A 23,629-nucleotide genomic window follows, 5' to 3' on the forward strand; every position below is an offset into this window, starting at 1 on the left:
CGACAGTGCGGCACACCCTCACTACCGCCCCTCCGACAGTGCAGAGCCTCCTCACTACCACCCCTCCGACAGTGCGGCACACCCTCACTACCGCCCCTCCGACAGTGCAGAGCCTCCTCAGTACTGCCCCTCCGACAGTGCGGCACTCCCTCAGAACTGCGCTGGGAGTGTGAGCCTGGTTTATGCCTTGAAGTCCCAGTACCACAATCCTGTGACTTGGGAGAGATGCTACACACTGAGCCACAGCTGTCTTATCAGAATAAACTACCTTTCACAAACCTTGTTGAATGTACCCTGTAAGTGTTAAGTATTTATTAGTGCAAAAAGCATCGGCAAGTTGCAGGTAAACATATTATTTTATTTATAATAAAAAAAATTCAACTGTTTTCTCCTCAATGTTTAATAAACCGTTACTTCAATGTTAGCTGCTGTCTCCTGGATCTGGTTTTCTGCCCTCAGTGTGAGTTTAGTGATGGGCGGGGCAATAACTGAGGAGGGGACAGGAGATTCTTTACACAGGAGGAGGTAGGGAGGAGAACAGAGGTTCCTCAAAGTGGAGGAGGGGAGAAATTAAGCACTTTATGATTAATTATGATAATCACTGTGCCAGGTGACCAATGAGCTTCTGCACACAAAGTCATTGTGAAGTGTCACAAAATATCACAAGAACTCATCACTGAAACAAACCAGTACCCCAGCACTGATTATATTTGGGGGGTATTGGGGGTATGTGCGCTGGATGTTTGAGGCTTTGGGGTTAAGTGCCCTTTAATCCTCAGCTGAAGGACAGGACGAGGCAGAATACGTTTCATGGTAGAACCTAAAGGTGTAGAAGTCAATTTGTGGTGTTGGTTTAGGGATTATCGCAGCACAATCCTCTCTCTCTCTCTCACCAATTTGCATTAAGATGAAGTTTCCGTGGATGCGCCCAAAGTCCACCGGTGGCCCCTTTAATAACATCGGCTTCTCTTCCCGCTCACTGTGTCGTCAGCTTCGACGGGATCTGAAGTGACAGCTGGAGGTGTTAGGATTCCATACACAAAACGTTAGATGGGATTGCAGCTAATCCAACCCATCGATAAATATCCTCGTCAAGAGATCTGTCTCTATGACAGACGCTCATCCTCGAGTCCAGCAACTAAATTCAGGTGGGGAGACGAGGGGAGGGTGGGGGGGGGTGGTGGAGGGAGAGAAAAAAAAAACACAAAAAAAGCTCAAAAGGGAGTGGCTGAAGGACTCAGCTTGCGCTAATCCAGGGGCTCCTGTTTTATTCTGATTGTTGTCGGTGTGAGCTGTAAACGTTTCTCCTGACGATACAGCACGTATTCACTGAACTGAGAGGAATCTACACCGCCCCCACAGGACGCCACCACTCGAAATCCCTTGTGTAGCAATCGCTCAAGAACCTGCGGAGAACAATCAGTAAATCAGTCATCGCACAAAAGACTGGGAACACAGGAGGAGGCTATTCGGCCCATCCACCTGTGCCAGCTTTTTGAAAGAGCTGAACAATTAGGAAAAAAATACCAATCAGCCTCACTTCTCTATTCTTTCACAATAACCCTGCAAATTCTTCCCTTGCCAAGTATTTATCCGATTCCTTTTTGAAAGTTACTATTGAATCGGATTCCGCCCCCCTTTCAAGCAGCACATTGCAGATCACAACAACTTTCCCCATAAGAAAATTCTCATCCCCCTCTGGCCCCTTTCGCCAGTTCCATTTACTCTGGTCACCTGTTTTCTTTCCAGTTAACAGTGTTCCTCCCTATCTACTCGATCAAAAGCCCCCAGCTTTTAACATCTTTCTTAAATCTCCTTTTAACCTTCGTCGCTCTCAGGAGAAGGATTCCAGTTTCCCCACAAAGTCAAAGACCCTCACCCCGGTGTCATTCTGATAAATGTCTCTTCCGCAACCCGTCTAAATCCTTCACATTCTTCGAGTTAAAAAGAAAAAAAATGAATTAAAATTCTCCAACTGCCATCTCAACCTGCGTTCTCAGGATCACTAGTCCAGTAACTTAACCAATGTGACCTGCGCTAGTCATTGTGGTGCACGAGTAATCAGCGGACAGGAGTTCGAATTCCACCATTGTAAATTGCAAACTTGAATAAATCTGGTCATTTGTGGGTTGGCAATAGAAGGAATGACTATGAAGACATTGGATTGTCCTAAAAACCCAACTGGATCACCAATATTCTCAGGGACTTTGCACCTTACACCGTTTGGGCTTGGGCTACATGGATGAAATGAGACCAGGATGAGTGACCTTTAGTTAGGTGGAGAGACTGGAGTAGGTTAAAGGGGGATTCGGTAGATGCCTACAAAATCCTAAGGGGTTTTGATAAAGTAAATAAGGAGAAACTGTTTCCAGCAGCAGGGGGTTGGTAACCGAGGGACACAGATTGAAGCTAATCAGCAATCGGTGGGGGGAGGGCAGCAAGAGTTGTGATCTGGAACATTCTGCCTGAAAGGGGGGCGGAAGCAAATTCATAGTCATTTTCAAAAGAGAATTGGATAAATACTTGTAGAGGAAAATTTGCAGGACTATGGGGAAAGAGCAGGGGTATGGGAGTAACTGGATAATTCTTTCAGCACAGGCACGATAGACCCTAATGGCCTCCTACTCTGCTGTAACACTCTATGGTCTGTGGGGAGGCCAAGGAATAGAATGTAAATAGAACAAGTACAAAGGGCTGATACAGGCTGCTTTACAGTCAGATCTCAAGCTGCAGCCTTGAACAGAACAAAATTATATAGGGCCTGGAATAAAATGTGTTAAAAGTGAAAAAGAAAATCATTATGAGCAATTAAAGTCAAAAGCAGTGAAAAAAAAAGCCTCTGACACTCGGTTACTGTGTTGTTGGGGCAGACATGGAGAGCTAGAAGTCACTGGGACCACATATTCTTCTCTTCAGAAACCAAACCTGTCTGAAGAGACTTGTTAAGAGGCTGTGTGACCCCAGGTAACCTCCATCCAGCTTCCGAAACTTCATTTCCCTGACACCTGAGGCCCCGATTAAAGGCACCAAACACAGAGAGATATTACAGAAAGGCAGCAAGCAGCAATGGGAATAGATACATGCAACAGACAGAATTCACTAACACAACAAAGCCTCCAAATTATTATCCATGGATGTAATGCTACCAATGACTGACTTTTGATCTAAATGATTCAGCGTCTTTGTGAGAATTGCAAGAAAAGGAACATTAATAGTAGCACTGTGTTGAGTCCTGATCTCCTCGTGTGGTGAGTTATATAGAGGGCTAGGAACAGGTTCAGAGGAGAAACCCTGGAATGAAACAAACTTTAACATGATCCTAACAGGATTAGAGTTGGGAATTTTTACTCCAGAAAAGTGTGGACTTCAGGGAGATTTGATTGGGGTCTTTAATGAAAAGATGTGATTTTTTTTTTCCCCCTGTGCAGAGGCTATTCGAGTGAGGTAGGTTACAGAAGACAAGTTATTTGCATATAGAATGAGGTTAGAAGTCGGTCAACCTCTGGAACAAGTTGCGGGGGCCCTGCAGCATTCAGAAGGGAGCAGGAGAAATCCCTGATTGTGGAATTTCATGAAGAAGATTGGTACCTAGTGAGAGGTCGCCCAGTCACAGCAATTTCCCTGAACTTGTTTGATCATTTTCAGGAGTTGGAAATGAAATTCCCAGCATTTTCCAAAATTGGCTGATGATTTTTCCTGCTCCTGTTTTGCCTCTCCCAAGGAGTTGGGTAACAGGATGGACTAGGGATGTGTTGGGAGGAAGAAGGAGCAGAAGTTACCCCATGACAGTATAGGACAAACTCACTGGACCATCTGCTCTCTTCCTGCTCTTTGTTTTGTTTGTTTCTACTACATGGTACAGCTTGGATTAGATAGAAAGTAAATCTCCCTCTACACTGTCCCCACCAAACACTCCCAGGACAGGTACAGCACGGGGTTAGATACAGAGTAAAGCTCCCTCTACACCGCCCCCATCAAACACTCCCAGGACAGGTACAGCACGGGGTTAGATACAGAGTAAAGCTCCCTCTACACTGTCCCCATCAAACACTCCCAGGACAGGTACAGCACGGGGTTAGATACAGAGTAAAGCTCCCTCTACACTGTCCCCACCAAACACTCCCAGGACAGGTACAGCACGGGGTTAGATACAGAGTAAAGCTCCCTCTACACTGTCCCCATCAAACTCTCCCAGGACAGGTACAGCACGGGGTTAGATACAGAGTAAAGCTCCCTGTACACTGTCCCCATCAAACACTCCCAGGACAGGTACAGCACGGGGTTAGATACAGAGTAAAGCTCCCTCTACACTGTCCCCATCAAACACTCCCAGGGCAGGTACAGCACGGGGTTAGATACAGAGTAAAGCTCCCTCTACACTGTCCCCATCAAACACTCCCAGGGCAGGTACAGCACGGGGTTAGATACAGAGTAAAGCTCCCTCTACATTACTCAATATTTAATTTCCGTTCCCAACGCCCTATATTGCATTGGGAACGGACATATTGGTATTTCTCATACCATCCAGCCCCTGGAATGAGATTGCCAATTTAATACCATTTAATAACAGCTTAGAAGTGGTTTTGATTGTACCCCATGCCCACAAGGATTAGGTTGGCATTGCCCACTTTGCATGTGTACAGTCCGCAGGTCAGACCCCATCAGCCTGCCGAGGGTCAGAGTAATGAAAAGCCAGTGTCTGACCAACCCCAGGGACACAAAATATACCATGTTAAACTGCAAAAAGCAGGAACTTTTTCTTAGTTTGCTCCTGTGTTTACAGAAGAGACAGATCTTTAAAAGCAGACATGCGGTAAGAAACCTGTGAAGTTAAAGGAAGGTCTGCATTTTGTAGGTGGCACCATATAGATAAGCAAGGAGGAGACCAATTACACTGTACAGTGTTGCCCCATTTTAGAAAGGGCATCGGAGCCATGAAAAAGGTGCCATGAAGATTCACTGAGTTGGTACCAAGGCTGGGAACGTGGAGTTAGTATGAGAGACTTCAAACCAAGGCTGTATTATCTGGAGAAGAGAAAATGAAGAGGGAAATGAGTATTGAGAGGGTAAATCCTCACCACTGATCAGTAACTTGATAATGAAGGGTCTCCTGATTCATACAGTTTTGGATTTCCACGATGGTAGTTGCACATTATATACATTCACATCAAGGGATCTGTGTGCACTGATCAGCTGGAGGGCACCATTAAGTGGTATTTAGTTTGGCAAACTCCTGTTTCCTCTCAGAGCAGCCCGACATCTGCTTAACATTTGGTGCATGGTTCAAAGATGGAACAGATGGAATCAATATAGACCCACCAATCGAACAACTTCAAATGCAGCCAGAAAAATAAATGCAACCGTCCCTCTCACAGCAGAGCGAGAGCCACACCTGGTAGAATTGCCAGCTTTACCTGTGATGTGGCAAAGGTTTCATTGATGGAAACGTCTGGAGAAGTTCACAGTTCCTCATGGATGTCTGTGTCCAAGGATGGGGGGAGGGGAGGATGCTTTGTGGAGGGAGCAGACATTAGTGCTGTTGCGTTGCGCCTCCTTGGGTAATTGAGATTGCAGGAATGTTGAATTTTCTCATGAAATACAAGAGCCACAGTTTTTAAAAAGGGGAGTGCACTGACCTCAGACACAAAATTGCAAAGTGGAAAACTCAGCTTGCGGACAGCTCACGCAGAACTTCCTTCGCAAAGCCATGGCTGTCACAGAACCTCGGTCCCTACAGAACCATAGAACGGGGCCATTCGGCCCATCAGGCTAGCACCGGCTCTCCAAGAGCGGTTTAGCTAGTCCCATTCTCTCTCAAGTGTTTGTCCACTTCTCTTTTGAAAGCCTGGAATTAATCTGCCTCCACCACACTTTCAGGCAGTGAATTACAGATCCTAACCACTCGCTGTGGGAGAAAACTTTTTCCCCATGTCGTTCTTACATCTTTTGCCAATTCCCTTAAATTTTTGTCCTCTGATCCTCAATGCTTCCGCCAATGGGAACAGCTTCTTCCAATCTACTCTGTCCAGACCCCTAAGGAACACCTCTATCAAATCTCCTCACAGCTTTCTTTTCTCTTTAAAGAGAACAGTCCCAGCTTCTTCAATCTATCCACGTGACTAAAGCTCCACATCCCTGGACTCATTCTTAAAAAGTAAATTGTGCTCTCAACCTGTTCTGCCACCTTCAATAATCTCTGCACATATAACTCGCCTCTGCTCCTGCACCCACTTTAGGATTGTACCCTTATATTGCCTCTACTGGTTCTTCCTACCAAAACGTACCGTAGGTGTTGCCATATAAGTCAACCATTGAAGCCTTGAAAAATCCCTCCAAAAACAGGGTCAACTTATACACCAAGTATAGAAGTGAACCACCGGTGTGGGTGGGGTGGTCACCATTTTGAAATGTCATCAGCGTCCAATGCAAAGAGTGGACACGTTTTAAATTCCCGTGCATCTTCACAATGCAGCCCATGTCACCTCTTTGATCCCTTGTGCCCGGTTATAAAGTATTGGTAAGTAAAACATGCATTTGTGGGGTGAAAAATTGAGACTGACTACTAATGTGACTATAGCATGTCATGGCCGAAAAGCAGAGGGGTGGGGGTCAACTTACACAGCAGGTATATGCAAAAAACATGATTTTTGGGGCTGGAAAATTGGATCATCTTATATACCAGATCAACTTATACACCATGATTTGTGGTATCAATTCACACTTCTCTGCATTAAACTTCATCTGCCGCTAGTTTTCCCATTCCACCAGCCTAAGTCCTCTTGAATCTGTCACTATCCTCCTCACAGCTCACTGTATTTCCAAGCTTTGGGCAAGGTGCAACTTTTGAATTGATGCCCTGTACACCCAAGCCTAGGTCATTAATATATCAAGAAAAGCTGTGGTCCTAGTCCCTACCTTGTGGGAACGGGACTACATAACTTCCTCCAGTCTGAAAAAACAACTGCTCACCACAACTACACAAGCAAAATACTGCGGATGTTGGAAATCCGAAATCTGGGGAGGCGGTGACGTGGTGGTAATGTCACCAGACTAGTAATCCAGAGGCCTCAGCTAATGTTCCCGAGACATGGGTTTGAACCCTACGACAGAGGCTGGTGGAATTAAAATTCAGTTAATAAATCCAGAATATAAAGCTAGTTTTGGTAATAGTGATCATAAAACCATTGTCAATTGTCATTAAAAACCCATCTGGTTCACTAATGTCCTTTAGGGAAGGAAATCTGCTGTCCTTACCTGGTCTGGCCTACATGTGACTCCAGACCCACAGCAATGTGGTTGACTCTCAAATGGCCTAGGAAGCCACTCAGTTGTTTCAAACCGCTACAAAATCACAAAAAAGGAATGACACCAGACAGACTACCCGGCATTGACCAAGGCACCGGAATCGACAATGGCAAACTCAGCCCTGTCAACCCTGCAAAATCCTCCTTACTAACATCTGGGGGCTAGTGCCAAAATTGGGAGAGCTGTCTCACAGACTAGTCAAGCAACAGCCTGACATAGTCATCCTCACGGAAGCATACCTTACAGATAATGTCCCAGGCATCACCATCACCATCCAAGATGCATACAGTCAGGAGAGATTTGCTCTGGGAGTCCTCAACAATATCTCCGGACCCCATGAAGGCTCATGGCATCAGGTCAAACATGGGCAAGGAGACCTCCTGCTGATTATCACCTACCATCCACCCCCTCAGCTGATAAATCAGTGCTCCTCCATGTTGAACACCACTCGGAGGAAGCACTGAGGGAGGCAAGGGCACAGAATGTAGTCTGGGTGGGGAACTTCAATAACCATCACCAAGGGTGGCTCAGTAGCGCCACTACTGACCGAGTTGGCTGAGTCCTAAAGGACGTAGCTGCTAGACTGGGTCTGCGGCAGGTTTTATTTTTAATTCATTCACGGGATGTGGGTTTCACTGGCTGGGACAGCATTTATTGTCCATCCCTAGTTACCCTTGAGAAGGTGGTGGTGAGCTGCCTTCTTGAAACGCTGCAGTCCATGTGGTGTAGGTACACCCACAGTGCTGTTAGGGAGGGAGTTCCAGGATTTTGACCCAGTGACAGTGATGGAACGGTGATATATTTCCAAGTCAGGATGGTGAGTGACTTGGAAGGGAACTTCTAGGTGGTGGTGTTCCCATTTATCTGCTGCCCTTGTCCTTCTAGGTGGTAGTGGTCGTGGGTTTGGAAGGTGCTGCCAAAGAAGCCTTGGTGAATTCCTGCAGCACATCTTGTAGATGGTACACACTGCTGCTACTGTACGTTGGTGGTGGAGGGAGTGAACGTTTGTGGATGTGGTGCCAATCAAGCGGCTGCTTTGTCCTGGATGGTGTTGAGCTTCTTGAGTGTTGTGGGAGCTGCACTCATCCAGGCAAGTGGGGAGTATTCCATCACACTCCTGACTTATGCCTCGTAGATGATGGACAGGCTTTGGGGAGTCAGGAGGTGAGTTACTCGTCACATGATTCCCGGCCTCTGACCTGCTCCTGTAGCCACAGTATTTATATGGCCAGTCCAGTTCAGGTTCTGGTCAATGGTAACCCACAGGATGTTGATAGTGGGAGATTCAGTGATGGTAATGCCATTGAACATTAAGGGGCGATGATTGAATTCTCTCTTGTTGGAGATGGTCATTGCCTGGCACTTGTGTGGTGTGAATGTTACTTACCATTTTTCAGCCCAACCTGGATATTGTCCAGGTCTTGCTGCATTTGGACATGGACTGTTTCAATATCTGAGGAGTCGTGAATGGTACTGAACATTGTGCAATCATCAGTGAACATCCCCACTTCTGACCTTATGATGGAAGGAAAGTTATTGATGAAGCAGCTCGAGATGGTTGGGTCTAGGACACTACCCTGAGGAAATGAGGGAACCAACAAGAGGGAAAAACCTTGACCTCATCCCCATCTATAACAGTAGTAGGAGTGACCACCGCACAGTCCTTGTGGAGACAAAGTCCCACTTTCACATTGAGGATACCCTTCATTGTGTTGTGTGGATCTATCACAGAACTAGCAACTCAAGTCTGGGCATCCATCAGCAGCAGAATTGTACTCAACCACAATCTTTAACCTCATGACCTGGCAAATCTCCCACTCTACCATTACCATCAAGCCAGGGGATCAACTCTGCTTCAATGAAGAGTGCAGGGGCACATGCCAGGAGCAGCACCAGACATACCTAAAAATGAGGTGTCAATCTGGTGAAGCTATAACACAGGACTACTTGCGTGCCAAACAGCATAAGCAGCAAGTGATAGACAGGGCTAAGCGATCCCACACCCAATGAATCAGACCTAAGCTCTGCACTCCTGCCACATCCAGTCATGAATGGTGGTGGACAATTAAACAGCTTGCTGGAGAAGGAGCTCCACAAATATCCCCATCCTCAATGATGGAGGAGCCCAGCACATCAGTGCAAAAGATAAGGCTGAAGCATTTGCTACAATCTTCAGCCAGAAGTGCCGAGTGGATGATCCATCTTGGCCTCCTCCGGAGGTCCCCAGCATCACAGATGCCAGTCTTCAGCCAATTCGATTCACTCCATGTGATATCAAGAAATGGCTGAAGGCATTGGATACTGCAAAGGCTATGGACCCTGACAATATTCTGGCAATAGTACTGAAGACTTGTGCTCCAGAACTTGCCGCGCCCCTAGCCAAGTTGTCCCAGTACAGCTACAAAACTGGCATCTACCCGGCTATGTGGAAAATTGCCCAGGAATGTTCTGTACACAAAAAGCAGGACAAATCCAACCCGGCCAATTACCGCCCCATTAGTCTACTCTCCATCATCAGTAAAGTAATGGAAGGGGTCATCAACAGTGCTATCAAGCGGCACTTGCTTAGCAATAACCTGCTCACTGACGCTCAGTTTGGGTTCCGCCAGGGCCACTCAGCTCCTGACCTCATTACAGCCTTGGTTCAAACATGGACAAAAGAGCTGAACTCCCGAGGTGAGGTAAGAGTGACTGCCCTTGACATCAAGGCAACATTTGACCGAGTGTGGCATCAAGGAGCCCTAGTAAAACTGGAGGGCAATGGGAATCAGGGGGAAGACTCTCAGCTGGTTGGAGTCATACCTAGCACAAAGAAAGATGATTGTGGTTGTTGGGGGTCAGTCATCTCAGCTCCAGGACATCACTGCAGGAGTTCCTCAGGGTAGTGTCCTCAGCCCAACCATCTTCAGCTGCTTCAGCAATGACCTTCCTTCCATCATAAGGTCAGAAGTGGGGATGTTCGCTGATGATTGCACAATGTTCAGCACCACTCACTCAGATCCTGAAGCAGTCCATGTCCACATGCAGCAAAACCTGGACAATATCCAGGCTTGGGCTGACAAGTGGCAAGTAATATTCGTGCCACACAAGTGTCAGGCAATGACCATCTCCAACAAGAGAGAATCTAACCATCACCCATCATCGTTGACATTCAATAGCATTGCCATCACTGAATCCCCCACTATCAACATTCTGGGGGTTATGATTGACCAGAAACTGAACTGGACTAGCCATATAAATACTGGGGCTACAATAGCAGGTCAGAGACTAGGAATCCTGCAGCGAGTAACTCACCTCCTGACTCCCCAAAGCCTGTCCACTGTCCACAAGGCATAAGTCAGGAGTGTGATGGAATACTCCCCACTTGCCTGGATGAGTGTAGCTCCAACAACACTCAACAAGCTCGACACCATCCAGGACAAAACAGCCCGCTTGATTGGCACCACATCTACAAACATTCACTCCCTCCACCGCTGATGCACAGTAGCAGCAGTGTGTACCATCTACAAGATGCACTGCAGTAACTCACCAAGTCTCCTTAGGCAGTGCCTTCCAAACCCATGACTCATCTAGAAGGACAAGGGCAGCAGATAGATGGGAACACCACCACCTAGAAGTTCCCCTCCAAGCCACTCACCATCCTGACTTGGAAATATATCGTCGTTCCTTCACTGTCACTGGGTCAAAATCCTGGAACTCCTTCCCTAACAGCACGGTGGGTGTACCTACACCACAGGGACTGCAGCGGTTCCAAAGCAAGGCCCATCACCACCGCCTCAAGGGCAATTAGGGATGGGCAATAAGTATTGGCCCAGCCGGTGAAGCCCACATCCTGTCATTGAATAGAAAAAATGCTGGACATGTTTAGCAGGTCAGGCAAAAAATGTTGGAAGGAAACAGAGCAGAAACCTTTCCAGCATTTTCTGTTTTTATTTCGTTCACTGCTATTCTCAGTTTCCTGTCACACAGCTAACTTTATCTCCATGCTGCCATTGTCCCATTTATTCCATGGGACTTTGCAGGAGAGTCTATTTTGTGTGTAAAAGTATCTCAAGCACTGATGTCACAGTGCCCTTATGCCTGTGTGTATCTGTGACACTCTGATGTCACAGTGCCCTGCTGTGTGTATCTCTGACTGGCCTGCTGCGCAAAGCCATTCTAAAATCCTTCATCGTTATCCCCCACTTAAATTATTGTTTGTGGCTCTGAGCTGTCAGTCTTCCAACTGCTCTTTCAAAACCCATTCATCACATACACACACTGAGGTTTGGCAGGTTGCAAGGGAACAGAGACAGGAGCCACCAAACCCCCAGTGTTGGTGCAGTTTAGAATAGTTACCAAATAGGAAACTTGACAGCCCAGAGCCGAGACCAAGACCAAGACCAAGACCGGCCCTTACCTGGACTGAGTTGAGCCGGCAGTATCCATTGATCGGAAATCGTATGACATGCGTGGGGTCCTGGTTCCATCCGGCGTTTACAGAGTTGCACATGACGTCCCCGGTCTCGGGGAAAATATCCTCTATCAGTGACTTCTCTCCACTCAGACTGATGCGCTCTCCCAGGTCAGGGGTTACCCTCAGCACCAGACACTCACAGGGCTGCGAGGACTTTCGATGTTCCTTTTCCTGTTTCCACCTCTCCAGTTCCCTCACCATGGGTTGTAACTGGTAATACTTTGCTTCTTCATATAACAGGCCAAAATCCTGCAAAAGAGGCATTTAATTTCACACCTTTACTTCTGTTCCCAAGTTTCCTGCTCAGGTAGGGGGAGGAGTGGGTCATTCGGACAGGGGGAGGAGTGGGCCATTCGGACAGGGGGAGGAGGAGTGGGTCATTCGGACAGGGGGAGGAGGAGTGGGTCATTCGGACAGGGGGAGGAGTGGGTCATTCGGACAGGGGGAGGAGTGGGTCATTCGGACAGGGGAGGAGTGGGTCATTCGGACAGGGGGAGGAGGAGTGGGTCATTCGGACAGGGGGAGGAGTGGGCCATTCGGACAGGGGGAGGAGGAGTGGGTCATTCGGACAGGGGGAGGAGTGGGTCATTCGGACAGGGGGAGGAGGAGTGGGTCATTCGGACAGGGGGAGGAGGAGTGGGTCATTCGGACAGGGGGAGGAGGAGTGGGTCATTCGGACAGGGGGAGGAGGAGTGGGTCATTCGGACAGCGGGGGGAGGAGTGGGTCATTCGGACAGGGGGAGGAGTGGGTCATTCGGACAGGGGGAGGAGTGGGTCATTCGGACAGGGGGAGGAGGAGTGGGTCATTCGGACAGGGGGAGGAGGAGTGGGTCATTCGGACAGGGGGAGGAGTGGGCCATTCGGACAGGGGGAGGAGGAGTGGGTCATTCGGACAGGGGAGGAGTGGGTCATTCGGACAGGGGGAGGAGGAGTGGGTCATTCGGACAGGGGGAGGAGTGGGTCATTCGGACAGGGGGAGGAGTGGGCCATTCGGACAGGGGGAGGAGGAGTGGGTCATTCGGACAGGGGGAGGAGGAGTGGGTCATTCGGACAGGGGGAGGAGTGGGCCATTCGGACGGGGGGGGAGGAGTGGGTCATTCGGACAGGGGGAGGAGGAGTGGGTTATTCGGACAGGGGGAGGAGTGGGTCATTCGGACAGGGGGAGGAGTGGGTCATTCGGACAGGGGAAGAGTGGGTCATTCGGACAGGGGGAGGAGGAGTGGGTCATTCGGACAGGGGGAGGAGGAGTGGGTCATTCGGACAGGGGGAGGAGTGGGCCATTCGGACAGGGGGGGAGGAGTGGGTCATTCAGACAGGGGGAGGAGGAGTGGGTCATTCGGACAGGGGGAGGAGGAGTGGGTCATTCGGACAGGGGGAGGAGGAGTGGGTCATTCGGACAGGGGGAGGAGGAGTGGGTCATTCGGACAGCGGGGGGAGGAGTGGGTCATTCGGACAGGGGGAGGAGTGGGTCATTCGGACAGGGGGAGGAGTGGGTCATTCGGACAGGGGGAGGAGGAGTGGGTCATTCGGACAGGGGGAGGAGGAGTGGGTCATTCGGATAGGGGGAGGAGTGGGTCATTCGGACAGGGGGAGGAGGAGTGGGTCATTCGGACAGGGGGGGGAGGAGTGGGTCATTCGGACAGGGGGAGGAGTGGGCCATTCGGACAGGGGGGGGAGGAGTGGGTCATTCGGACAGGGGGAGGAGGAGTGGGTCATTCGGACAGGGGGAGGAGGAGTGGGTCATTCGGACAGGGGGAGGAGGAGTGGGTCATTCGGACAGGGGGAGGAGGAGTGGGTCATTCGGACAGGGGGAGGAGGAGTGGGTCATTCGGACAGGGGGAGGAGGAGTGGGTCATTCGGACAGCGGGGGGAGGAGTGGGTCATTCGGACAGGGGGAGGAGTGGGTCATTCGGACAGGGGGAGGAGTGGGTCATTCGGACAGGGGGAGGAGGAGTGGGTCATTCGGACAGGGGGAGGAGGAGTGGGTCATTCGGACAGGGGGGGGAGGAGTGGGTCATTCGGACAGGGGGAGGAGGAGTTGGTCATTCGGACAGGGGGAGGAGGAGTGGGTCATTCGGACAGGGGGAGGAGGAGTGGGTCATTCGGACAGGGGGAGGAGGAGTGGGTCATTCGGACGGGGGAGGAGGAGTGGGTCATTCGGACAGCGGGGGGAGGAGTGGGTCATTCGGACAGGGGGAGGAGGAGTGGGTCATTCGGACAGCGGGGGGAGGAGTGGGTCATTCGGACAGGGGGAGGAGTGGGTCATTCGGACAGGGGGAGGAGTGGGTCATTCGGACAGGGGGAGGAGGAGTGGGTCATTCGGACAGGGGGAGGAGGAGTGGGTCATTCGGATAGGGGGAGGAGTGGGTCATTCGGACAGGGGGAGGAGGAGTGGGTCATTCGGACAGGGGGGGGAGGAGTGGGTCATTCGGACAGGGGGAGGAGTGGGCCATTCGGACAGGGGGGGGAGGAGTGGGTCATTCGGACAGGGGGAGGAGGAGTGGGTCATTCGGACAGGGGGAGGAGGAGTGGGTCATTCGGACAGGGGGAGGAGGAGTGGGTCATTCGGACAGGGGGAGGAGGAGTGGGTCATTCGGACAGGGGGAGGAGGAGTGGGTCATTCGGACAGCGGGGGGAGGAGTGGGTCATTCGGACAGAGGGAGGAGTGGGTCATTCGGACAGGGGGAGGAGTGGGTCATTCGGACAGGGGGAGGAGGAGTGGGTCATTCGGACAGGGGGAGGAGGAGTGGGTCATTCGGACAGAGGGGGGAGGAGTGGGTCATTCGGACAGGGGGAGGAGGAGTGGGTCATTCGGACAGGGGGAGGAGGAGTGGGTCATTCGGACAGCGGGGGGAGGAGTGGGCCATTCGGACAGGGTGGGGAGGAGTGGGTCATTCGGACGGGGGGGGGAGGAGTGGGCCATTCGGACAGGAGGAGGAGTGGGCCATTCGGACAGGGGGAGGAGGAGTGGGCCATTCGGACAGGGGGAGGAGGAGTGGGCCATTTGGACAGGGGGAGGAGGAGTGGGTCATTCGGACGGGGGGAGGAGTGGGCCATTTGGATAGGGGGAGGAGGAGTGGGCCATTCGGACATGGGGAGGAGTGGGCCATTCGGACATGGGGAGGAGTGGGCCATTCGGACATGGGGAGGAGTGGGTCATTCGGACAGGGGGAGGAGTGGGCCATTCGGATAGGGGGAGGAGGAGTGGGTCATTCGGATAGGGGGAGGAGGAGTGGGCCATTCGGACAGGGGGAGGAGTGGGCCTTTCGGACAGGGGGAGGAGTGGGCCATTCGGACAGGGGGAGGAGTGGGTCATTCGGACAGGGGGAGGAGTGGGTCATTCGGACAGGGGGAGGAGTGGGTCATTCGGACAGGGGGAGGAGTGGGTCATTCGGACAGGGGAGGAGTGTGCCATTCGGACAGGGGGAGGAGGAGTGGGTCATTCGGACAGGGGGAGGAGGAATGGGCCATTCGGACAGGGGGAGGAGTGGGTCATTCGGACAGGGGGAGGAGTGGGTCATTCGGACAGGGGGAGGAGGAGTGGGTCATTCGGACAGGGGGAGGAGGAGTGGGTCATTCGGACAGGGGGAGGAGGAGTGGGCCATTCGGATAGGGGGAGGAGGAGTGGGCCATTCCGATAGGGGGAGGAATGGGCCATTCGGATAGGGGGAGGAGGAATGGGCCATTCGAACAGGGGGAGGGGGATTGGGCCATTCGGCTCCTTGAGCCTGCTCCATTATTCCACAGCACAGAACAGAAACCAGCCATCCGGCCTCACGCTGGTGTTCATGCTCCACACGAGATCTTTCACCTTATTTCATCCATTCCTACCAATGAGATCATGGTGACGTGTACTTCAATTCCATTTACCCAGTCTTTGCTCCACATCCCTTGACACTCCCAAAAATATCTAACTCTAGCTGTTCCATCAGAATGATGTAGAGACTAAAAGGGTAAAATGATGAGGACAGATTTCACAGAATAGTGTTGGATTCCCTCGGCTTTAGAAGATTAAGGGGCGATTGAATAGAGTTTAAGGTGACTGAAGGATTTGAAAAGATAGCTAGACAGAGAAACTATTTCCTCTCGTGGTTGGACATGTGGGGCGGTGGGGTGGAGGGGAGGGGGGGGGAGTCCAAAACATGGGGGCATAACCTTAAAGTTAGAGCTAACCCGTTCAGGGGTGATGTCAGGAAGCATTTCTTGACACAAAGGGGAGTGAGAATCTGGAACTCTCTCCCCACAAAAAGCTGCTGGGGCTGAGGGTCAACGCAAAGTCTGAGATTAATAGATTTTTGTTAGGCAAGAATATTAAGGGTAACGTAACCAAGGATGGTAAATGGGGTTAAGGTACAGATTGGTCAAGATTTAATTTAATGGCAGAACAGGTTGGAGAAGAAATTCAATTGAACTAGCCTCCTGGAAACCTCCCTCTGTGACCAAGCGTTGTAGACGCTCGATCAACACTAAAAAGCCACAAGTTATTTTCCGTTCTCATTCTGTGGAATCACACAGCCCAACGTGAGGCAGAAACTTTGAGCTAATCACCAGTTGCCGACAACGAGAAAATAAGTAAGAAAGGAAAATTAATTCAGATATCCTTGCACATACGTAGGAACACCACCACCTGGAATTTCCCCTCCAAGCCACTCACCATCCTGACTTGGAAATATATCGCCGTTCCTTCACTGTCACTGGGTCAAAATCCTGGAACTCCCTCCCTAACAGCACTGTGGGTGTACCTACACCACATGGACTGCAGCGGTTCAAGAAGGCAGCTCACCACCACCTTCTCAAGGACAACTAGGGATGGGCAATAAATGCTGGCCCAGCCAGCGACACTCACATCCCGTGAACGAATAAAAAAAGAAACATTCACCTTGAAATCCTCTGGGAGCAGGAGCTTTGACGTCCTGAGGAAACTCAGGATGTAGCGGAAAATCTCTCCGTCTCGGTCGATGAAGTAGTGCTGCTTTAAACTGTCCAGGACAATGGGCTCTGTCCCATTGAAAAGACGCCCTATCCTGAGAATAGAATGTAAATACAGATATACCAGGTAGAGCTGCCATAGTAATAGTTTAACATATATAACCATGTACTGCATTGGTTACATGAAACTTCAAAAGCTACGGACAACTATTAAGGGCTCATGTTTGGAATGACCAGAGTTTAACAAATGACCTACTCTTGTAGCTGCAGTATTTAAATGATTGATCCAGTTAATTTTCTGATCAATGGTGACTCCTAGGATGTTGATAGTGGGGGATTCAGCAATGATAATGCCATTGAATGTCAAGGGCAGGTGGTCTTGAAGATGGTCATTGCCTGGCATTTGTGTGGTGTGAATGTTACTTACCACTTACCAGCCCAAGCCTGGATACTGTCCAGGACTTGCTGCATATGGACACGGACTGCTTCAGTATCTGAGGAGTCGCGAATGATGCTGAACATTGTGCAAACATCAGCGAACATCCCCACTTCTGACCTTATGATGGAGGCAAGGTCATTGATGAAGCAGCTGAAGATGGTTGGGCCTAAGACACTACCCTGAGGAACTCCTGCAGTGATGTCCTGGAGCTGAGATGACTGACCTCCAACAACCACAACCATCTGGTGCAGGAGAGAGGGCTTCAGGTTCTTGGGGCTGGAGGCACCTATCCAAAAGGGACATGTTACTCCTCAACAGAGCTGGGACCAAAGTCCTCGTGGCGAGATTCACTTGTGCCATTGGGGAGGGTTTAAACTAAATTGGCAGGTGGATGGACCCCAGCAAATAGAACTAGAGAAGAGGAATAAGGTGAATAGGAGTGAGAATACAGAAGGAACCAGTACCACATTAGATAGGAGTGCACTCCAAGAAGGACCACAAGGAATGCAAAGAGAGGTTTAGAATGCATGTACATAAATGCATAAAGTGTTCTGAGTGAGCTTAGTGATTTATAAGCACAAGTAGCCATGTGGGAATAATGGAAATCAGGTTTAAAAATGGTGAGGATTGGGTGTTTAATATTCAAGGACACCAAATGTTCAGAAAAGATAGGGATGGAAAAGAGAGGTGGACTGGAAGCCCTGATTAGCAAAGGCATTCTGGCATTGGAAAGGAGGATTCCCTTGAGAGGGAAAAAGATAGAATCCATTTGGTTAGAAAAAGGCTATGATCACATGACTGGGGGTATTCCATTACTCTCCAAATAGTGAGAGTGACACAGAGGAGCAAATCATCAGGGTGATCACAGAGATGTGCAAAAACTAGAGAGTGGTGAAACTGGGGGACTTTAATAACCCAAATATCAATTGGGATAATGTTAGGGTAAAGGGCAAGGGTGAGGAATTTCTGAAATGTGTTCAGGAGAACTTCCTTGACCAGTATGTTCTTGGTCCAATGAGGAAGGAGGCATTGCTGGATCTGGTGCTGGGGAATGAGGTGGAGCAAGTGGACCAAGTGTCTTGGGGGGGACACTTGGAGAAGACTGATCATTGTATCATAAGGTTTAGATTAGTAACAGAGAAGAAGGGACAAGGAAAACTTCTGAATTGGAAGAGAGCTAACTTCAGTGGGCTGAGAAGGGATCTAGCCAGGGTAAAATGGAACCAGAGACTGACAGGAAAAGCTGTAATGAAAGAATGGGTATCTTTAAGGAGGAGATAATTCAGGTACAGGAAAGGTACATTTCAACAAGGGAACCAAAATCAGATTCGGTTGGAGGATGAGGAAGCTAGAGAATATAATGAAACAATAAAGGTATATGATGAATGTCTGGTGAATTCTTCAAGTGAGAACCAGGACAAATAAATACATTGAGAGGGGAAGTGAAGAGGAAAATAAGACTTGAGAATAAAATGGCAACTTAAAAGAGAACCCATAAATCTTCTACTGGCATCTAAATAGTAAGAGGGTAGCAGGAGATGTAGTGGGTCCTATTAGAGAGGGTGATAAATGCTTAGAGGTGCAGTGTAAGGCTACAATACTTAATACTTAGTATTGGGGTTTATTAAGAGGATGGTGACAAAATATTGTAGAAGTGGAGGTGGTGGAGGTAATGGATGGGATGAACATTGAGAAGCAGGATATACTGGAAAGGCTGGCCGTACTCAGAGTGGATAAGTCACATGGTTCTGATGGCTTACATCCCAGGTTGCTAACGGAACTGAGGGTGAAGATAGCAGGAGGACTTTCCATAGTCTTCCAATCTTCCCTAGATACGGGGCAAGTGCCAGAGAATTGGAGAGCAGCAAATGTTACACCCTTGTTCAAGAAAGTGTGTAAGGACTTTCCTAGTAACTACAGACCACTCAGTATAGCATCAGTGATGGGTAGGTTTTAGAAACAATTATCAGGGGGGAAAAAAATCAACAGGCATTGGGAGAGGTTTGGGTTAATTAAGGAGAATCAGCCTGGATTTATAAAAGACAGATCATGCTTGACCCACATGATCGCATTATTTGGTGAAGTAACAAAGAAGATTGATGAAGGGAATGCAGTGGATGTTGTCTATATTGGATTTTAAGAAAGCAGTTGACGAAGTCCCATATAAAAGGCTGGTTAACAAAAGTGAGGCTCCTGGGATAAGAGGGTCAGTGTCAATAGACTGCAATAGGACCCAGACAGAATGGGCAGACAAGTGGAAGACAGAATTTAACAGAGAAGTATGAGGTGGTGCATTTTGGCAGAAGGGACGGGGAGAGGCAATATAGACTTAATAGCACAGTCTAAAGAGTGTGCAGGGACCTGGGGGTGCATATGCATCGATCTTTGAAGGTGACAGTATATATTGAGAGAGTGGTCAGCAGAGCATTTGGGATCTTGGGCTTCATAAATAGAGGCATTGAGCACAAAAACAAGGAAGTTATGCTGAACCTTTAGAAAGCTCTGGTTAGGCCACCACTAGAGTATTTCATCCAGTTCTAGTCACCACGCTTTAGGAAAGATGTGAGGGTCGTTGAGAGGGGGCAGAGGAGATTTACCAGGATGGTTCCAGGGATGAGGGATTTTAACTACAAGGTTAGGTTGGAGAAGCTGGGGTTGTTCTCCTTGGAGCAAAGGAGATTGAGGGGAGATTTGATGGAGGTGGACAAGATGATGACAAGTTTGGATAAGGTAGACAAAGAAAAACTGTTCCCATTGGCTGATGGTAGAAGGACTAGGGGGACACAGATTTAAGGTTTTGGACAAGAGAAACAGAGGGGATGTGAGGAAGAACTTTTTTACACAGTGAGTGACCTGGAACTCACTGCCCACGAGGGGGGTGGAAGCAGAAACGATCAATGATTTCAAAAGGAAATTGGATGGGCACTTGAATGAAATAAAATTACAGGGCTATAAGGATACAGCGGGGGAATGGGACTGACCGAATTGCTCTACAGAGAGCAGAGGCTCGAATGGCCCCCTTCTGTGTTGTAATGATTCTACCTCCCTTTGTACTAGGTATGACTCCAACTAGTGGAGAGCTTTCTTCCCGATTTCCATTGACTTCAGTTTTGCTAGGGCTCCTTGATGCCACACGCAGTCAAATATTAGGAAGAACGTGCAGGGCTATGGGGAGAAGGTTGGGGAGTTCCGCTTGGTAAACTGCTCCTTTAGAGAACCAACACACACGTGACAGGCCAAATGGACTCCTTCTGTGCCGGAGATCTTCTCATTCTGTTACATTGATGTGAAGGGCAGTCACTCTCACCTCACCTTTGGAATTCCGCTCTTTTGCTGATGTTTGGACCTAGTTTATAATAAAGTCTGGAGCTTAGTGGTGATGGCAAAACCCAGGCTGAGCATCGGTGAATCGGTCATTGCTGAGTAGGTGCCGCTCGATGGCATTGTTACAACAAACTGCAGACTGACAGGGCAGTAACTGGCCGGGTTGAATCTGTCCTGTCCTTTGTGGACAGGACTTACCTGGGCAATGCCCCACATTGTGAGCTAGGTGCCCGTGTTGTAGCTGAACTGGAACAGCTTGGCTAGGGGGTAGGGCTGTTTCCATGACAACCACATCATGCAGGGTCTCTGCTGAAGGCCAATATTTTGTTTAAAGTGTAGCCATGAGCCCAGTAGGGGTTAATGGCCTTGCTGCCTCTTCACACCAGGGGCTGGTATTTACAGGCAATAGAAGCTGAGCAAAGGAACATTTCTCCAGAGATACAAGGAGTCTGAGAAATCGATGCTAAATACTTTCCGCAATCAATAATCAGCCCCTTGGATGCCAAGGGTTTTATACGCTTGCTTTGTCTTTCTGTCACACCCAATACCTCCAGGCTTGGGAAATAAACACAGCCTGTCATGGGGCTAAAGGTCAGAGATGACATTTTGGAGGCACATTGTCCAGAGTAACATCTGAAGAACAGCCATAGGTTCAGAGATTAGTGGGTGGGGTTTGTGAAGTGATCCCCCACCCCGTGAGAGATGGAGGGAAGTTCAGCCAAGCCCATACCCATAGTGCTCCCTCTACACTGTCCCCATCAAACACTCCCAGGGCAGGTACAGCACGGGGTTAGATACAGAGTAAAGCTCCCTCTACACTGTCCCCATCAAACACTCCCAGGACAGGTACAGCATGGGGTTAGATACAGAGTAAAGCTCCCTCTACACTGTCCCCATCAAACACTCCCAGGGCAGGTACAGCACGGGGTTAGATACAGAGCAAAGCTCCCTCTACACTGTCCCCATCAAACACTCCCAGGACAGGTACAGCACGGGGTTAGATACAGAGTAAAGCTCCCTCTACACTGTCCCCATCAAACACTCCCAGGACAGGTACAGCACAGGGTTAGATACAGAGTAAAGCTCCCTCTACACTGTCCCCATCAAACACTCCCAGGGCAGGTACAGCACGGGGTTAGATACAGAGTAAAGCTCCCTCTACACTGTCCCCATCAAACACTCCCAGGACAGGTACAGCACGGGGTTAGATACAGAGTAAAGCTCCCTCTACACTGTCCCCATCAAACACTCCCAGGACAGGTACAGCACGGGGTTAGATACAGAGTAAAGCTCCCTCTACACTGTCCCCATCAAACACTCCCAGGGCAAGTACAGCACGGGGTTAGATACAGAGTAAAGCTCCCTCTACACTGTCCCCATCAAACACTCCCAGGACAGGTACAGCACGGGGTTAGATACAGAGTAAAGCTCCCTCTACACTGTCCCCATCAAACACTCCCAGGACAGGTACAGCACGGGGTTAGATACAGAGTAAAGCTCCCTCTACACTGTCCCCATCAAACACTCCCAGGACAGGTACAGCACGGGGTTAGATACAGAGTAAAGCTCCCTCTACACTGTCCCCATCAAACACTCCCAGGACAGGTACAGCACGGGGTTAGATACAGAGTAAAGCTCCCTCTACACCCCATCAAACACTCCCAGGACAGGCAGAGTGGAAGCTGGTTTTTTTAATGCATTTCACAATTGCCAAATTCCACTCTCACAGTTGTGCTCTATACTATGCCAGTCACCCATCTTCATTTCCCAACCTGAGTGAGGTTTGTAGTGAGACAGCAAGATGGGGGTATCATCCTATTAGCGAAAGTTGATTTGAAATAAAGGCCCAGAGATGTACGGCCGGATTCTAAGCTTTGACTCTGCTGACCGTCAGTGTAGCGTGTCATGCGAATACAGTAATGCTGTTACCTGGAGTCTGTGTATTTGGTTAAGGTCGCTAGACTGCTGGTGTACATGTGCCCTCCCACATCAATGTGAACAGGAGCATTGGACTTGGTAAGCTGCGCAGGCAGTGGAATGCCTTGAGATGCCACAGGAGACACAGGGGAGCGGGTCAGCGAGAGACGGGACATCGTTCTACCTTCCTGCAACAAAACACAGGCAGAATCAAATTTACAATGACATAAGAAGGTCAGAAATAGGAGGAGTCATTTCAGCCCATCGAGCTCGCGCCGCCAGTCAATCCCATCATGGCTGATCCTGGGCTCCAACTCCATTTTCCTGCCCACTCCCCATAGCCCTTAATTCCCTGAGAGACCAAAACTCTGTCCATCCCGGCCTTAAACATATTCAACCATGGAGCATCCACAACCCTCTGGGGTAGAGAATTCCAAAGATTCACAACCATTTGAGTGAAGTAATTTCTCCTCATCTCAGTCCTAAATAATCGGCCCCTTATCCTGAGACCGTGCCCCCGTGTTTTAGATTCCCCGACCAGCGGAAACAATCTCTCAGCGTCAACCCTGTCAAAACCCTTCAGAATCTTGTATATTTCAAAGAGATCACCTCTCATTCTTCTAAACTCCAGAAAAAACAGACCCAATTCACTCAGCCTCTCACCGTAGGACAGCCTCTCATTTTTTTTCTTTTTTTATTCATTCACGGGATGTGGGCTTCGCTGGCCGGGCCAGCATTTATTGCCCATCCCTAGTTGCCCTTGAGAAGGTGGTGGTGAGCTGCCTTCTTGAACCGCTGCAGTCCATGTGGTGTAGGTACACCCACAGTGCTGTTAGGGAGGGAGTTCCAGGATTTTGACCCAGCGACAGTGAAGGAACAGCGATATATTTCCAAGTCAGGATGGGGAGTGACTTGGAGGGGAACTTCCAGGTGGTGGTGTTCCCAGGGACCAATCTAGTGAATCATCGCTGTACTGTCTCCAATGTCAGTATATCCTTTCTTTAATGTGGAGACCAAAACTGCACACAGTATTCCAGATGTGGCCTCACCAAAACCTGTACAACTGTAGCAGGAATCCTTTATTCTTCTACCCCAAACCCTTTGCAATAAGAACCAACATGCTATTTCCCATCCTCATTGTTTGCTGCACCTGACATGATTTTCTGTCCCAGTATTGGCCTGCCTGCTTGTTAGAGAAGCTTGACCACACAGCAAGACAACAGAGCACGGAAAACAACACAGTATCAATCGGCACTCCA

General features: G+C 49.3%; 1 protein-coding gene across 1 annotated transcript; it reads right to left on the reverse strand.

Moving 5' to 3' along the window:
- Positions 1 to 339: 339 nt before the first annotated feature.
- Positions 340 to 22,561, reverse strand: kctd15b (potassium channel tetramerization domain containing 15b). Its single transcript, XM_078544692.1, has 4 exons — positions 22,383 to 22,561; positions 16,641 to 16,785; positions 11,705 to 12,010; positions 340 to 1,406 (listed from the first exon to the last, which is right to left on the reverse strand). Exons 1-4 carry the CDS (start codon positions 22,544 to 22,546, stop codon positions 1,248 to 1,250), a joined length of 774 nt encoding a protein of 257 aa, XP_078400818.1. The 5' UTR covers positions 22,547 to 22,561; the 3' UTR covers positions 340 to 1,247.
- Positions 22,562 to 23,629: the final 1,068 nt, after the last annotated feature.

The sequence above is a fragment of the Cetorhinus maximus genome, chromosome 6, assembly GCF_964194155.1.
Source record: "Cetorhinus maximus chromosome 6, sCetMax3.hap1.1, whole genome shotgun sequence".
Taxonomy (NCBI): domain Eukaryota; kingdom Metazoa; phylum Chordata; class Chondrichthyes; order Lamniformes; family Cetorhinidae; genus Cetorhinus; species Cetorhinus maximus.